This window comes from Numenius arquata, chromosome 9 (assembly GCF_964106895.1).
Source record: "Numenius arquata chromosome 9, bNumArq3.hap1.1, whole genome shotgun sequence".
NCBI lineage: Eukaryota > Metazoa > Chordata > Aves > Charadriiformes > Scolopacidae > Numenius > Numenius arquata.
In genome coordinates this window covers 45,269,738-45,287,434 of record NC_133584.1, presented here as the reverse complement: position 1 = coordinate 45,287,434, position 17,697 = coordinate 45,269,738, and the positions used below count along the sequence as shown (strand labels likewise).

The window sequence follows — 17,697 nt, the reverse complement described above, 5'->3', positions numbered from 1 at the left end:
TGGCTTTTGAAATAAAAATAAAGAGAAGCTGTCTATGCTGTTGATACTTCATCTCCCAACTGGTGTTAGAGAAATCTGGCTGCATTTTATAACACCAGCGAGTAGTAATGCTTTTGGAGAAATATGGATGATAGAATTTTACTGCATTTGCTGCATCGATTAAAATATTCGTTGTCTTGTTCCAGAAGAAAGTTTAAATACTATTAACTTCATATTAATACTTTAAATTTGTTCCTTGATTCTTATGTTCTTATTTCAAGAAGATTAAATTGTTAGGTAACAAAAAAATGAAATGTAATGAGGATCAGCAAATGTTAATGTAGTAAATGAAAGGAAAAAAATCCTTCAGCTGAATTACAGTAAGTTTCATTTCTTGTTGAATATAAACTATATAACCAAAGTAGTTCATGCCGGCCTCCTCCTCTATACTGCGTGTTGACTGCATGATGTTAACTTGATTTAGTATTTTTGCTGTGTTCATTGCATGTTAAATGAATCAAGTCAACATATTAAAACTTATTTCTTACATCCCTCCTATTGTGCCTTTTTGCAAGCTATCAATTGTTGGTGCTCAAAGTGGTGTCAACTCTCAGAAATTAATATCTGTCTTTGTAAGTTTCTTTTTATTATGGCTACCCTTAAAGTACAAGATTCCTGTCAGCAGATACCTGCTTTCTAGCTTATTATGCAGACTCTTCCTACAGGTTATAAAGCTCTTGCCTAATTACCTATAATTTTTACCTGGGGTGCTAACCTCCCCAAAATAATAGGCTTTACCATAGTTCAATATTGTATTGAGCGCCTTATTGATTGTTTTTCAACCAAGAAGAATAACAGATTCAGTCAAATAAAAGGTTAAAAGGTCCTTTTCTTCTTTTCAGTATATATATATATATTTATATATATAATACAAGTTTATACAATAATATATTTATAAAATTCCTGAGCTCAGTGAGTGTGTTACCTTTATTGCTTCAACTAGAAAGCTGTTCCTGAATTCCATTCTCTGATTAGGAATATAGCTTTCAAACTAATTATATTCCCATCTGATGAAAGCATGCTTTGTTTTTGTCCTGGTACTTTTAGCTTAAGTACCTTTTCACCTTCCCAGTGTTGGCCATATTTGATATTTTTATACAGGTATGCCCAGGTTTTAGTCATCAAAACTAAATGAGCCAGGCTTTTCTACCTTTTTGTTGTAAAAGAAATTGTATATTCTACTTCATATGAGGTCACAGTTATCCTGTGGCTTATGATCTTTTAATTCTGTAACAGAACAGTTGTTTTGATACGCTGTACACTTTAGAGAGTGAATGAAATTAAACTTCAAACTTTTGAATTTTTATTTTTGAATAGTTACTTCATCCCTGTAAAGCCCTCCTGTGAATGTGCAATCCAGCGATTACCCATTTATGCCTTGGCAAAAAAGCTTATATCAATAACCTAGTTAATTAAGCAATAGGAAGTGAATTAATGTTTTACCAAATGCATTTCTATAGGTAATTGAACTATAGATTTTTTTGGTTTCAGGTGAGGACTTCTATTTCTCTGTAAATGTGTTCAAAACTTAAGTACTATAAACATGCCTCAGACTTTAATAATTTAACAATTTTGATCTAATAATCAATTTAGGCCAACCCAAGTATAAACTCTTGCTGAATAGGGTAGGTCCTGTGGGTTCTGGGTCTTCTGCTTATTGTAGCAGTGCTGATACGCATTGTGCTGCATCGTGGTCTGATTCAGATCACTCGATCCACTTTAAAACTAATTAATCATTAAAAAAAAAAAAAAAAGGCAAAACCCTCAAAGGCTGGATTTTTCACCTGATCTGCTTCTTGAATCTGACTCACTAGAAGGAAAAAAGCAAAAACCTGCAGCCAAGGCGAGGAGGGAGGGCAGGGCTGCTGCTTTGCACTGCAGCCTGTGTTTGGATTGTCCTCCAGAAGCTCTGTGTAAACCAGTCCTGAAACTGCAGCTCCCGCTCTCTGTAGAGGCAGGAGATTATCTCCATCACTGTTTGCTAAGGACACTAATATACCTGATACTGAACCCATAAAAGTGATACCAGCTTGGTTGGGGTTCTGAGATTTATAATTACTAAGCGAAGTAGTATAATTAAAACAAACAGAAATGCTGTTCCTGGACGTATGCTTGTCCTACGCTACGGACAAGTTATGCTTGTCCCTACACCTAAATGTTGGTGCTAAAAATAGTTGTAGAAATACATCATTTAAATATTTAATAAATAAGAGTCTTCCTCCTACAATATTTTTTGTACAACTACAAACTGAAAACTGCAGAGTTTCTTTTTTTAAAAGTACAGTTTATGGCAGAGCCCTGTATAAGTTCATTATTTTTTTCTTAAGATAAATTTTTAATAAAACTCTTACGCTTTTCCTTAAAAAAAGGGCTTTCAATTCCAGTTGGAACTTTGTTAACAACCTTCAAAGAGGTACTAAGCATATTTTGGGTTGAATATGCAGATTAATGATTTCTATTTACCAATGGAAAAACTGGTGGCAGTGGCAAAAACCAGGCCTTTAAACAGACATTAGATTACTTATAAGTTGTCAATACATATTTTGAGACTTTGTAGAGATCTTCAGATGGAAAACAGCTATTTTATGCATTTATGCTTATATTTCCAAGTTGCCTGTTAATGTTACCAGTCTGTAAATGCTGTTTCTCATGGTAAATTGAACATGACTTTTAATTAGTGCTTAGACTTTGAAGTTAAATCCTTGCAACTGTCTTCAGAACCTTGGGGTGATATCTTTTGGTATTTACAAATATCTAAGTTTTGCGTGTATCAGGTATTTCATACCAAATTTAAAGACTCATTAGTATTAATAATAACTCATTTAATGAACTCTCATTTCTATTTAAATTCCTAAAGAAGTTAAGCCAACTGAACTTTCCCTCAGCTCTGGCAAAGAGAGAGAAGGATTAATAGCTGCTAGAAAAACAAAGGAATGCTTTTTAAAAAATTAATGCCCTTTAAACTCTTGTAGTAGAATAAAGTATTAAAATCAAGTTTATTAGAAAGCACGTAGAAACCAATAATTAAACACCAGCTTTAACTGTTAATAGGTAGTTGCCTCCTGAATTATCCAGCTGGTTTGTTTTAATTAGCTGAGTTTTCTAATCCTCTCTGAAATATCTTCTGAGATGAACCACATGAAATATACGCAATATCCAAAGTTACCCTCACCTTTTTACAACTCTTCTAAGTTTTAATTTTTTATCAGGTTGTAACCGCCTCTTACGTCTGCGTGACTGGGTGAATCTTTGCTACTGTGCATCTTGCAGAAATCTGTATTTTCAGTTAGGCGCTTAATGCTCCATTCTGTACCATGGAATAGAATTACTCTTTATTTTGGAACTAGGTATGTGAAGCTGCACTCTGATTAAAGCAGGACGTTGTCTTTGCAAGTTTGGGCAGGTATACTGGAAGCAGGATGGACAGAAAAAGGATTCTGGTTATCTTTTTGTTGTGATGCTTCAGAGGAAAAACAGCGAGGTTGATTGTTTTCTTGCCAAGTTTGTTTGTAGAATTGTAATATAAATTAAAATTGTAATGTTTAACTTTAAATATCGAGATTACTTACAATCAAAACTTGAAAAATACATTTAAATAAACGAGCTCTCAAACTTCTCTTTTGTAGGTGCTTGGTTAGTGTGGTACTTTAGGAGCTTGCATAGAAGGTAGTATCTGCCCTTGGGATGTAGATCAGACTTAAAGCACTCAATGTCATGCATTATTGCTCTGTGTGTGTTATAATGGAACCTTAGAAATGTTTTCCTAAAAATACATACTTTTTAATGTGGTGATTATGGCAAAATGAATTTTGAGAAAATGTGAGTCCATGTCCAACCTGAACAACATAGTCTGCTCACTGAGATGTAAAAATATTTGACACCTTTATAGCTTGATCACTCTAGTTGGGAAAACAGGTCTATGTAGAACTTGAGGTATTTTGGCTGTAAATTCATAAACTATTTCAGTATTTTAGTTGTCTTATAATTCAGATATTGCAATAATCTAAGAGTTGATGGATATGGAGTTGCAAGAGATGTTCCCATTTATTGGAAGGGTTTTTAGAGGCTCCTTGTAGTCAGATTGAATTTGCTGTGTTTGCCAGAAGTGGTGCTCACAACTTAATCAAGATAACATTATTCCTTGAGCCTCTATGAAATGTTACCAACTCTTTTACAGTTGGTAGTATATATTACTGAAAATTTGACATACATACACAGCTGTTAGGGAAGGGCAATTATAACTTGCCTTTGTTTCCAGAAGATTAACAAAAAACCAAAGCTTACAAAGTCTCCCATCTTTAACTTTTCAGATAGCTGTGGCACAGAAACTCTTAATCTGTGGACTGTCCTTACTCTTCCACATGACTATTACGAAGACTTTGCCTGTGGAATACAACATTGATGATAACTTCAGAGCTACAGCATCATGGCCTGTAAGGTTTTTTTACCTATACGTGTCTCTTATGGCTGCCAGACCCAAGTATTATTTTGCATGGACTTTAGGTAAGTACATATATTAAAAAAAATAAAAGAAAGCGTATGTATTGACTTTCATTTGAGATGCTGCACGCTAAGCATGTATTAAAAAGTGACAGTGCCCTCTTGAGGCCTTAGGAAAACATTATTAAGTATTACAAAGTATTGTCAATGTCAAAGTATATTGAATGGTGTCTCTGTTTTGAGAAACAAAACTTACCATAAATCTAAGCACGGTGTTGTGACAGTGTTGCAAATGAGATCATGGTCTCCTGAACAAATCTGAGTGAAACATAAGTTTTTTTGGAGAGTGATAATGTTTTAACAAGCAGTGACGTTTTTGGTTTTTTAAAATTTGCAGTTAATCTAGTCTGATGTACAATCCCTGATTATTTTTTTTTTTTGATACTTTTATTCTGGCATATCTGAAAAGGTATTCTAAGCCTTTTTCTGTGGTTAGCTATCAGTAATTTGCTTGATGTTATTCAAGCAGGAAGGAAAAACAAATGTACTGAATTTCAGATGCACCATAGTGATGTCGATAGTAGATGGCATTCACAGCAGTGTTTTCAGAGTTTGATGGCTGACACTTGAGTTTCTAGTCTTTGTTTACTTAAAAGTTCTAATTGACCAAGAGGATAACACCTATAGTCACTGATTTAAGGCACATGAATGGTTGGTATAGAACGTTTTGCTTTTCAATTTGCATTATTTGGAAAAAAACAAACAAACAAAAAAACACAAACCAAAAAATCCAACACATAGATAAGCATTTGCTGTTCTGTGTAAGCTGACATCTTGGAAGGGCCTCACAAAACAGATTTCATCAGCTTCCTCCTCTTTTCCAGTTTTACATATTTGTTTCATAATTCTTTTGAGAGAGAATCTGTGGGAAACAATGCAATAAAGAAAGCCTTAGTGTAGCAGAGCAGCATGACTCATTTACAGCTGCTGGTTTCATTCCTGGTCAATGAATGAAGTGCTTTCAGCTTGTCTGGATATAGTAATTCTGGGGCTTGTTGTGGAATGAAATAATTTAGAATATTGTGCTCTTATGCACCAGTATCATTGTCTGCAAAGAGTAGGAGTTGTCTGAAAAATGAATAATCTTCCTTGTTCTTTTTCCCTCTAATACTTCAGATGGATTTCTCCTTATGCACTTACTAGCAGTGTAGAGCTAGCATTCCTTTGGTAAAATACCAAAGAAAATAAGCTCTATCAACTCTACTTTCAGTTTGCTAAATAACTTTTTTTTTTAGGACCTTCCTTGCACTTTACCTCATCTAAACTTCTGATGGTATGAGTAGAATATGAGGGGGCCTTAAAAGTTTTACTGGATATTATGCTGTTGAGTTGTACAGTGCTATTCTTCGCACTTAAGAAAAAAAATCTGTTACTAAAATGAATTACTTAAAATTAATACTTATTAAAATGCAAGTTAACAAAATGTGTACTTACTCTTGCCGTAGTCTTTCTACTCTAGCAAGAGATTATGGAGTTCATGTCTTCAGCTGTTTCTAATTGAGCATAAAATAAATGTCTAATGTTTGAAGTCGACATCAGTGACATTGGATGTATTGCAGCAAATTTTGTTGCTTTCAAAGCTTTTCTTTAAAATTGTTGTTGATGGGGAAATAAAAATATTATGAAATAATTAAGTCAAATATCAAGAAGCCCTCTTCCAGACTGGTAGGTAACTGGAGAAACTGAACTTCAGGAAAGGAACTGTTTGAGTCAATTGCTTCTTTTACTTTCCAAATACACTGGAATAATATGTTGAAAAAGTTTTTAAGAGGAAAGGAAAATGCAGAAGATATGAATTTCTCTTACATGTCGCTATTGCATAAAGTAAATTCTTTTAAGTATGGTAATACAAACTGAGCGATTTCTCTTGCCTTGCTTGCTGAAAGTTGACAATCTAATGACAATGCTTTAGATGAATTGTGAGCTAACAGAGAGGGCTCGTGTTCTGTAACTAGACCTAGATCTGTATTGCTTCTGCAGAGCCTTTTGTCTACCTTGCTTCCAGTCCTTCAGGATGCCTCAGACCTGGGAAAGGAGCTGGCATTCTTCTCCCCACGGTCACTTATTCGTCCGCTTAAGTGGGTATATGGTTGGGTTCATGCCTCATGGATGTGTTGTCCATGTTTGGGCACATACAACCAAGCACCTGGCTTGGCAGAGGCAATATTTGGAAAAAAACCCCTCATTTCCCTCTAAGTGGCCATCCTAATTTGAGAAGCACAGCTGAGGAGGCCGTAGTGTCTGAGCTAATAGAGCTGAGGCAAAGGTGATGACTGCAAGTGACCGGCGCTGTTCAGACTGAGATCCCTTGTACTTTCCTACGTAGTCCAGATGATGGTACCAGCTTTTTCTCCTAGAGAAAAATACTGTTTGCTTTGAACTATCTGACCTTCGATGTGCGTTGTAAACACTTTGCTTTCAGAAGTGTTGTTAGCCGTGGCCTTGTGCCATTAGTGGAAATCTGACAAACTCTGTATTGCTCAGTAAACTACCGTTTGCTTCCATTCGGTTTGCAGTGCAGTGTGTGTGGTGCTGCGAACGTGCACCCGCTTGGAGTGAACTGTGCAATTTTATCTTTATGCTTTAAATGTGGCGGCTGCTGCTGCACACCTGAGTGCTGAGCTCCCATCTCAAATGGTTACAGCCAGCCACTGTTGCCTGGTTTTGGTGCATCTCACTGAATTTGGTTTTCTGTCAAATTGCTCAAGCAAGTCTAAGTAGGTGGTGGGAGAGATGGGGGACGTTTGTACTGTGCAGTCGATAGTGCTACCTTTCCTTCTGCTTTTGTACAAGTTTTTAATTGAAAGCTGGTGTGTCGCTTGGATTAATTTGTTTGTTCAAGTGTCTAACACAGTGATGAATCAATAAATATGTAGCCTTTAAAATGTGATAAATATTTTGAACAAACTACATGATGTGTGACGCACAATTTGTAATACAGGCAGTTGATAATTCACTTGTTTCTTTTTGTTTCATTGCAGCAGATGCAATTAATAATGCAGCCGGGTTTGGTTTTAGAGGCTATGACAAAAATGGAGTTACACGTTGGGACTTAATATCAAATCTGAGAATCCAGCAAATAGAGGTTTGTTCATGGCTCTTTCAAATAAAATCCGTGCCCATGTAGGTAGTTGCTTGTCATTTCAGTAACTCTTCCTACACGTTTTGTTCCTCGAGACAGTGAATATATTCTAAGTCAGAAACGACGTGTTCACATCTTTAGGAAAGGATGGAAAATAAAGTCTGTTTTGAATATGTTCTACTTGTCAGCTGACTTCCAAAATATTTTGTGGTTATAAGTAGTTCAGTAAAGATGTTATTCAACTCATCACAAAGTAGGGACTTTTTTAATGATTTATATGTCAGAATTCGGAAATATTTTGTAACGTTTTACAACTATGGAAATAATTAGTTTGTTTTTACTTTATAGTTTTCCACAAGTTTCAAGATGTTTCTTGATAACTGGAATATCCAAACAGCGCTTTGGCTTAAAAGGTATTTATTTCTTAAAGGAAAGCTTTTCTCCAATGAAGTTTCTTAGAAAAATATGTCTTTGAAGATAATTTAACATTTAAAGCTAAACCCCACTAAACAGTACGGTTGTTCAGCAACTGCATGGGACATTCTTCTTGTAATACTTGAATTAAAGCCACTGAATGTAGCACTTCTCTCTGCGTAAAGTATCAGGTAATGACAAAGTGTTTTTTATCTCTGGTCATAGGGAACCTAAAAGAATTAGTCTGTGGAGGTGTCTCTTTCCCTCTCGGCATTCAAAGCAGCGTGTGTTGCTGCGAGCAGTAGGCAAAACGCACATCTTTGGTGGCTACCCTGTGGAAAAGGGTATTTTTTAAACTATTTTATTTTACTATTTTTTTTAGCCACATATGCCATAATGATACACAAACTTCCATACGTTCTATGAGAGAACTTTCTGCACTCCCTCTGTGATGAGAGCGTGGCAAATATCAAACCCTACAAGTTGCTAGCAAAAAAAACCCCAAACCTTACAAATGAGTATCCCTCAGATGCGCTTTTTCCCTTGTCTGGGCAGCAGGTATGGTGCCCAGTCAACTAAAGCACTGCTTTTACTACTACTTTGTGGTAACTAGAAAGTAAAAAAATGTTCTTGAGTAGCGCATGGCTGTTGTTGCCCTTCTCCCAGTGTCTGTATAGATGATCTTTTATGAATGGGTGCGACCATGCATAATGGAATGAATACCAATAACAGACCCCCTCATCTTGGGATCACTCGGAGAACTTTATCCCTTATTCTAGGATGGCATCAGGATGTTGCTTCCATCAAATTTCTTTATAGTGTATTCTTCCATAATTTCTTCCCTAAATATTTTTCTGACCCAGTTTAAAACAGACATTGAAATTTATGTGATTATTCTAGTTGGCTCAATAGGCAATAGAACCTACTGCTAGGACAGTCATTACAGAAGAATTGCATGCTTGCAGGTATTGAAATGTATCATTTAATATGGCAAATAAGCCATTTTAAAATGCATTTTAATTTAGTTCAAGAACAGAAATTATATTGGTATTAAAACTTAATAGCAGAAGGTTGTGTTCCAACAAACTTTCAAAGCTTCTAAATTGAATGATGTTAAACTAAAAGTCCTTTTGCTGGAGAGGAGTCCAGTTCTGCAAGGAATTGAAAAACAATGGAAATCAATTGTTGAGGGTGACGTTAAAAGAAGATGTGAAGAAAAATTAAAGCATCTCCTCTAATAAATATTCTTAAAAAAAATAAGTCCAATTCAAGAATGATTAATTGCTCTTAAATTTTTTAAGAACAAGTGTAGAACAATCTGAGGGTAGACTAAATACATGTCGATTTTGCCACAGTGAAAGGGAGAAGGGTGGATGTTTTCTTTAAAGATCTGTTGCAAGTAAAAGATTGTTTTAATACTTATATATGAGGCATAAATATTGGCCCAGGTGTATATTATATTACCAATAATTGGATTAGTTGCAATGTGTGACTAGAGGACAAGTTCATGTATTGCTTTAAGCATCCACTTTTAATACCTCACCTGTTTACTATTTATGGGAGCATCTAAAATCTTAGGCATTTTTCTCACATGAACTACCGAAATATCAGATGCCAGCATTCATTCTGTTCTTTTCAGGGAACTACTTTCTAGTGGCAGGGACACCTCCCACGAGACCAGGTTGCTTAAAGCCCCATCCAGCCTGGATTTGAACACTTCCAGGGATGGGGCACCCACAACTTCTCTGGGCAACCCCAGGGGACTGGCACTTCCCCAGTGCCTCACCACCCTCCTAGTGAAAATTTTTTTCCTAATATCTAATCTAAATCTACCCTCTTCCAGTATGAAGCCATTACTCCTTGTCCTATAACTACATGCCTTTGTAAAAAGTCCCTCTCCAGCTTCCTTGTAGGTGCCCTTCAGGTACTGGAAAGCTGCTATAAGGTTTCCCCAGAGCCTTCTCTTCTTCAAGCAGAACAACCCCAACTCTCTCAGCCTGTCTTCATAGGGGAGGTGCTCCAGCCCTCTGATCATCTTGGTGGCCCTTCTCTGGACTCACTCCAACAGGTCCATGTCCTTCTTATGTTGAGGGCCCCAGAGCTGGATGCAGTACTCCATGTGGGGACTCAGGAGAGCAGGGTAGAAGGGCATAATCACCTCCCTCACCCTGCTGGCCATGCTTTTTTTGATGCAGCTCAGGGTACTGTTGGCTTTCTGGGCTGTGAGTGCACATTGCTGGCTCACGCCCAGCTTTTCATCCACCAGCACCCCCAAGTCCTTCTCAGGGCTGCTTTCAATCCATTCTCCATCCAGCCTGTAATTCTGCATGGGATTGTGCCAACCCATGTGCAGGACCTTGCACTTGGCCTTGTTGAACTTCATGAGGTTCAGCTGGGCCCACCTCTCCAGCCTGTCCACGTCCCTCTGGATGGCATCCCTTCCCTCCAGTGTGTTGACTGGACCACACAGCTTGGTGTCGTCAGCAAACCTGCTGAGGGTGCACTCAATCCCACTGTCCATGTCACCAACAAAGATGTTAAAATGTTCCAGTCCCAATGTCGATATCTGAAGATCATAAAGGAGTTTAATAAACGCTTAATGTAGATCACAAAATACAGCAGTTCAAAGGCATTACTGTTACAAGCATGCAAGCTAAAGTAGATATCCGCATAGTAGCGTATATCAACAATATATATCATGATAATGTTTCCTGACTGGGGAAGCTGTTATGTTCCTCCTCAGCCTGTTCATGTTTTTTCCAAAGAAAACATCCAGTTCTTTTTTCTTTGGTCACGTTTGCAAAACCTCTGTGGTTCTTGTTGCTCTCTTCTGGCTTCTTGTCATCTTACAGGGGATGCAGTACTTCTGCTAAGACCTCCAAGGTCTTCCCCTGGCTTGTTGCAGGCAGAGTCAAATGCATTGAGTGGATTAATTACCTTTTTTTTTTTCTTTAAAAAATTCTTGCTAATACATCACTGTATTACATCGGGTTTTCTTTTTGCAGCAATCTAGTGTTGATTCATGCTCAGCTGATGCTCAGTGTTTCATGATGTTGATTCATTTTCATGCTCAGCTGCCCTTCTTCAGCAATGTTAAAGGGACGGGTGCTGTTTTGTGTCTTCCACTTTTCTTAGATGTTTTAGAATTTGGACTCCATCTTGTTGATTTCAGAACACCGTTCGAGTGTCAAGATAATTTTGGATTCTAGTACTCTATCTGTTAAGAAAATAACGCCAATCTCCTTCATTTCCCCCACCCTGCACGCTCTCCAAAAAAGGAAGGGAAGGCAGGATGGAAAAATACACTTCTCAGTCTCCCACCCAAGCTAGTAATGAAAGTATAGAACCAGGGCAAGGGGAGTACCTTGCCAAACAGCTGACGCATCTTCCCCCTTCTAGAGCAAATCATAGATAACCTGAACCACCCATATTTGAATAGATTTTCTCAGCCTGTTGTGATGACCGTATTTTGTGGGTTTGCTGTTAGGAATGTCAAGTGAAGCATTTCAACACAATTTATTATTGACAAATCCATAGAGGATTTTTTAAGCTTACTTTTAACTCTTTGAAATTGAAGCCTGATGATTTATTTTCTAGTATGTATCTTAGCTAACTTGCATTGATATAGATGAAATTTGATTTGTTAATTTAGGTAGTTTTGTTAGCTCCTGAATGCTTTGCAGAGGAAAATCTGCTTAGCTGAAGTAGTTTAAACCAAATAAAGATTTAAGCTATTTATCAATTTATTAACAAGACATAATTAACCATCAGTCAGTGAAATATGCATTCAGAATTAATCTCAGTACTAGAACAGATGATGTTTTCTAAGTGCTTAGTGTTGTGACTTAATAAACAAATTTCTAAACACCCTTTTGGAACTCATGCCAAAGAGTTCAAAAAAGCACATGCACACACGTGGCTACATGCAAACCGTGCCTCTGCTCCCAAGGACATGTGGGTTACAAAACCACCTCCTTCAGGAAGTGTGGGCCCCCTGCCCGTATACATCACCTGTGGGAGGTGTGGGTGCTCCAGCTCTATGTGAACCTGCTGATTGACATGCCAATTAGGAAAGCATGTAATGAGTTCACATGCAAGCAGCTGACAGGGCTGAGGTACTGCTCCCTGTGGATCGCACACTGCAGTGACAGTCTCCTGGCTGGATGCGGTCTGCTCGGTTTCTACCAGGGAGTATCCTCTGTCTTGGCTGAGATGGAGGTCAAGATGCTGGTAGGGTTACTTCTGGCAGTGTCAGATCAGGTTGTGATGACTAGTATTTTGCTCCAAGATGTCTCCCTGACTTGTTCCAAATTTTCCCAGTGCTTTTCTACTTTCTAGGCGGATACCTTCTTCGTTTCAAAAGTCTCTTTGAAATTCCCTGGTTCCTGTTCAGTCTGGCCAGTGTTGCTTTCCTCTTTAAGGTGATCTGTTATGGCAAATGTCCTCAGGGAGATTTGTGTATTACGCATGGGTGCCCCTGTGCCCTCCTTACGCCCATGTTCTCATCTTAATGGGCATTGTTAATGAAGCCTGTTGGCAAGGGGAGGAGGCTCTGCTGGTACCCCGCACTGAAGACCTCATGAGATAAAACGTACAACATCTATTTGACTGGAATAAACTGAATTAGCAAAATACATTTTTGATCTTTCACTATTCAGATCCTGCCTTTTTTTACCTTCTGCTCTTTAACATCGGCTGTATCATTTGGTCTCGGCAATCTTTGGTATATACGGAAGTTGTAGTAAAGCAGTTACACTAGTAGTGAACGTCTCAGCCCTCTATCATTAGCTTGTCTTCCTCTTTGAATTCTCTTCTCTGTTACTTGCTATGTGTTTATAAAACCTCTTTACATATTGGTGTCTATGGCCCTTTTTAATTAAAATTCATTTTTGTATGTTAGCCTTAGATTTGTGTTCATGCATGCTTGTGCTGTATATTTTTGCTTCATGTTAGTGTGCATCTGTTTCCATATTTCCTATTGCTTTTGGTTTTCAGATCATTAAAGACATTAAAGAACTCTTGATGAAGCCATATCAGGACCTTCCCATGTTTCCTATCATTCTTCCACATCATGATGGTTTGTCACTGTGTCATTTAATGTTGTCTTCTAGAAACTACTTTTCTTGGATTCCAGTGTCCCCTTCTTTCTAGAATTCCTTACTGTAGGACCTTGCCTAATAATTCGGAGTCTCAGTTTTCAAATAGCAGAGTCCAGCACTGTCCTTATTTGATGTTCTCGCATCCCTAGAGTCATTAGTTAAAATTTCTTCATCATGCTCACTTAATTGCCATACACAGATACATTTTCAACTGTAGTCTCTCTATTACTCAAAATTGAAGGTAGTTGTTACTTTTTTCTTTCTCCTATAAGCAGCTTTCACCTCATGAAAAATATATACCTGACTCATCGCAAGAGTTTGTGGGATAGTCTGTGCCTTCCAGTTTAACTTTTCAAACACATTCTTGGATGGCTCGAGATCCCTTATTAACACCAACGCCTGTCTTCGGATGCTTCTGTGTCACTTCACTCTAGATAAGTACCGTATGTGGTGGCACTGAGCATAGGTTAGCACCGAGGGATTAAATCAAGAGTGGTGAATAGCTTTAAGTATTTCCTGTAAGTCATGATATAGTGGCAACATTATTAAATAATAGTAAACTGCAATTGCATTGCAAATGATGTGTTGGAAATGAAACTGATAAAAGTATAAATGATAACTGGGTAGATTGTTGGTGATCTGTGTCTCATGTTATTTATCTTGAATTGTCTTTGACTTGCTAGAGTGTGCTACGAGCGAGCCACCTTCAGCCCAATGATCCAAACCTTCATCCTCTCTGCCATTTGGCATGGAGTTTACCCAGGATATTATTTAACATTTCTAACAGGAGTACTAATGACACTAGCAGCAAGAGCTGTAAGTACCAACCAAGCATCTTCTTAAACAATAGGCAGTTCTGTAAAAGAAAACTGATCATGTTCTGTAGTCCAAAGATGTGATTTAGAGTTGACACACAACCAGTCTTTCTGACAGTTTTTTGTTTACTTCTTTAGTTATGAGAGCGGTGGGAATGGTTATTGATAAGGAGGGGGTTGGTCAGTAGAAGCAAGCAAGACTGTACACAGCCTGTAACATCTTTATGGCATATCTTTTGTGGAAGGCCTTCCTCTGTATTAACTGATCATGTGTTATCATGCCATGCTAAACAAGATGATGTTATCTAAGACCATTTTAAAAACAACTTTATCACTAATTATCATTAGCTTAAAATTTGGGGGGGGGGGGGGTGTCAGTGCTATGTATTTGAGTTTGTCCCCCTCCCTAATTTCTGTCCAGTACTATTGTAGAGATGGTAACTAAAGAATGCTCCCCGTCAACCAGCAGATACACATCACTATTACTGCTCAAAATTGGCCAGCCGGAAGTGCAGTCACATTAACAAGCTTTTACAGCTGCTGTCAGAACCGTATGGCAAATCTGCTGAGAAATCTCTCAGTCCTGCTTGAGAAAACTGAGGAAGAACAGAGGCAGGTTTATCAGTTACTCAAGGGGAATGAGCTGTCAACTCAGAGCAGCGTAACGGACCGCTTTTCTGTCGAAAGAACCAGGACAATGAGAAATGAAGCAGACTGCTCTTTGTTGCTGTAATAGCTAGGAGAAAGTGGTACTTCAGATTTAGATTGTTACTAACAGTAATAAAACAGATGCTCCTCTTTCTTCACAAAGATGTGGGTATAGTCCTTGTTTGACAGAACTGACTCCTTTCTTTACAATAGGTATAGCTCCCTTCTCCTTTCCAGACTGTGTCACAGTGAACTTTTGACATTTATCACATTTCTCAGCCAGGGACTGGTGCAAAAGCCAAAGATCAGGGACAGTTCACAGGTAAAAGTTGTGTTCTCTCAGTAAGGTGAGTCCCGTAAATCGGAGTGCTCACTGCACTTTGGGCTTTGCTAATAAGCTGCGTTGTATTCACACTTCATATGTATCAATCAATAGGCTACAAGGTAAAAGTATTGTTAGTTTCTTTATGAACAGTTACTTAATATTAACTGATAAGATATGTTAGACGTGCTTTAGCATGTTTATTATTTAACTCTACTAGCCTTTATTACGACCACAAAGTTTGGCAGCTGTGGCCCACACTTTCTTCTCCTGTCATGTCTAAGCATGTATTCAACTAGTTTTACTCCCTTTAATCATTACACATTTCATAATCAGGTGTTTACTAGGGGCAGTTATAGATTTATCTTGAAAGTTGTCCTTCAAGTCCTAAATTGCTAGATTTCTATACAAGAAGTTCTGTGAAACCTCATCCAAGTTTTACGGAACTCGGGAACTAGCCATTGAACGTGACCATAGGAGAAAACTGCGGGGAGATGGCAGACACTGGGATGAAGGGTAGATGGCTGGAATGACTTGTTTTACATAGCTTGACTAAGCAAAGGCTGAATGGGAATGTGATACCTACAGGGGAGTTTGGGTAAGAAGGACAAGAAAGGTAAAGAATGGTTTTTAACGTAAAGAATGAAATCAGCACAAGTTAGCCCTCCATGCGTTCTGTAGAAGCAGGAGTTGTAAGGGAACTGAAGGATGAAGAAGCTAAACTGTCCTTTGGTGTGCAGCTTTTCAGAGAGGACTACCTCAGTGCGGGTGATTGGAAGGTGGCAAACGCAATACTGAGCTACACAGGGGCTGAATCGAGCCCTTGTCAGCAAATAAGAGTGTGAGCAAGCATGACAGTTCAGTCAGAGGACGGAGGGGAGAAGATCTACTGGTGTCTTTAATTATAGATTTGTAAAACTGAACCCAAACCTGTGTGGGGTTTGGACTTATTTAAATACCTTTGGTATTGCATTGTTTGAACAGAATTTTACAAGCAAAAGAAGACTCAGCATAGAAAACTGAGCCCTTTGATAACAGTCCTGCTTCAAAGTAGCTGTTATTAAGACTCCTGAAATATCTTACTGGAACTGATACTTTGTGTATTCTGGTTTATATCCTTCTTGTCCTAAAATACATCTTACTAGCAAGTATATGAAAACAGCTCACCATATAGAAGCTTTCAACAGAAGCATTCTGGTTTTCATTTACTCCAAGACTCTGTTTACAGAATAGCTTGATAGAATAGAATGTCTGCCTCAATCAGACAAGTAGTCCAACGTCACATTGGGTTTAGAGGGGGATTCATTTACTTAAATTCTGCTTAAGTTTTTAAATGCTTTCATTCCCTTGCTGGTTGAAGCACACTGCCCTAAAAAGCAGGGAACTTGAACTGACTCCTGTTGAAGTTGATGGGTATTTTGAATAGTTCAAAGATACTTAACCAAACTGTAGCTTTTAAATACATCCTATGAATTTTGTGGAAGTGCAACAAACTCCATACTGTAAGATAGCTCTCAAAGTTTATTCCTAAGATAACTTGCTATCATCTGCTTTTTCAGATAAGAAACAATATCAGACACTATTTTGTTGAATCTCCTGCTGTTAAACTATGTTATGATATTATAACATGGATGGCAACTCAAATAGCAATAAGTTACACAGTCGTGCCATTTGTACTGCTCTCCGTAAAACCCTCTGTCACCTTTTACAGGTAAGCACGTTCTACCTGTCCCCTTTTTCTTGTCTTTAACTTGGAATAGAAGTATTTTTCTGTGGCATAAGATTTCTCAGACTATTTTAGTGATAATTATAAGATTTATTTGTTAGCTGGGCAAACTGTATTTCTACTCTAGTGCTTGAACATAGTTTCTGTTGTGTATGAGAAACCATAAAGGGATCTCGTTTTCCTGTTGTAATAGAATTCTTTTTCCTGGGGCAGGGGGAAAAAAAAAAAACAACAACAAAACCAGAGGGTATCTTTGAGATTACTAAATGCACTTGAACTATTTTATAGCAAGTAATGCTATATAAGATAATGACTTGCCCGAAGTAACTTTTGTGAAAAATAGTTGAAAGCAGACTTCTCTTCACGTTACATCTCTGTTACAGCACTGAGTACTCTGGGGGAAGACTTCATTTCTAATTTCCCCTTTATTACTTTTCTTAAAAAGGAAAAATTAATGTTTTCCTGACTTAAAAGTCTTATGTACTACTGTGAGTAGGTTTTGATAGTTTATTCCTTAAGCATCCTGTAAGACTGGACAGAGTTTTACTGAATTCTTCTTTTTGTTTGTTTTTTAGCTCCTGCTATTTCTGTCTTCATATTGCCAGCATCCTGGTGTTGTTGGTATTTCCATTGAAAAGAACTCAAAAAGGAAGTAAAAAGCACGAAAGCATCCAGCCTGTGTGGTCCAAAAAACTAGAAGATGAAAATCTTTTGCAAAAGAACAGTTATTCCACAACAAATAATAGTTTCAGTCAGAAAGAAGAAGTAACCTGCAGATATCAAGCATTAAAACAGTGATTGAGGAAATACTATGATGAATATATTTTGTATGTTTTCAGAAACCCATTTTTAGCACCTTTTAAAGGGGTTTGTATTTGTTTGCAAAGATGTTTAGTAAGAAAAGAATGCATTACCTAGGAAAATCACATACAATAGCAAGACTGGAAACAAAACAAATTAACCCCTCCCATGCCATGTCCCTGTGGGTCACGCCTTATATGAAGATGTTACCATTATTTCAATGGGCACTCAGGACTTGCAACGTATGTCCA

The 17,697-nt window shown here is 37.7% G+C and overlaps 1 protein-coding gene across 1 annotated transcript in view; it reads left to right on the top strand.

Moving 5' to 3' along the window:
* The window catches only part of MBOAT2 (membrane bound glycerophospholipid O-acyltransferase 2), a 92,784-nt gene extending 75,341 nt beyond the window's left edge, over positions 1 to 17,443 (top strand). Inside the window, exons 8-13 of the mRNA XM_074153501.1 lie at positions 4,350 to 4,542; positions 7,521 to 7,624; positions 7,970 to 8,034; positions 13,818 to 13,950; positions 16,479 to 16,630; positions 17,221 to 17,443. Coding sequence (XP_074009602.1) covers positions 4,350 to 4,542; positions 7,521 to 7,624; positions 7,970 to 8,034; positions 13,818 to 13,950; positions 16,479 to 16,630; positions 17,221 to 17,443 — 870 coding nt within the window. The remainder of the gene's footprint in view (positions 1 to 4,349; positions 4,543 to 7,520; positions 7,625 to 7,969; positions 8,035 to 13,817; positions 13,951 to 16,478; positions 16,631 to 17,220) is intronic.
* The last annotated feature ends 254 nt before the right edge of the window (positions 17,444 to 17,697 follow it).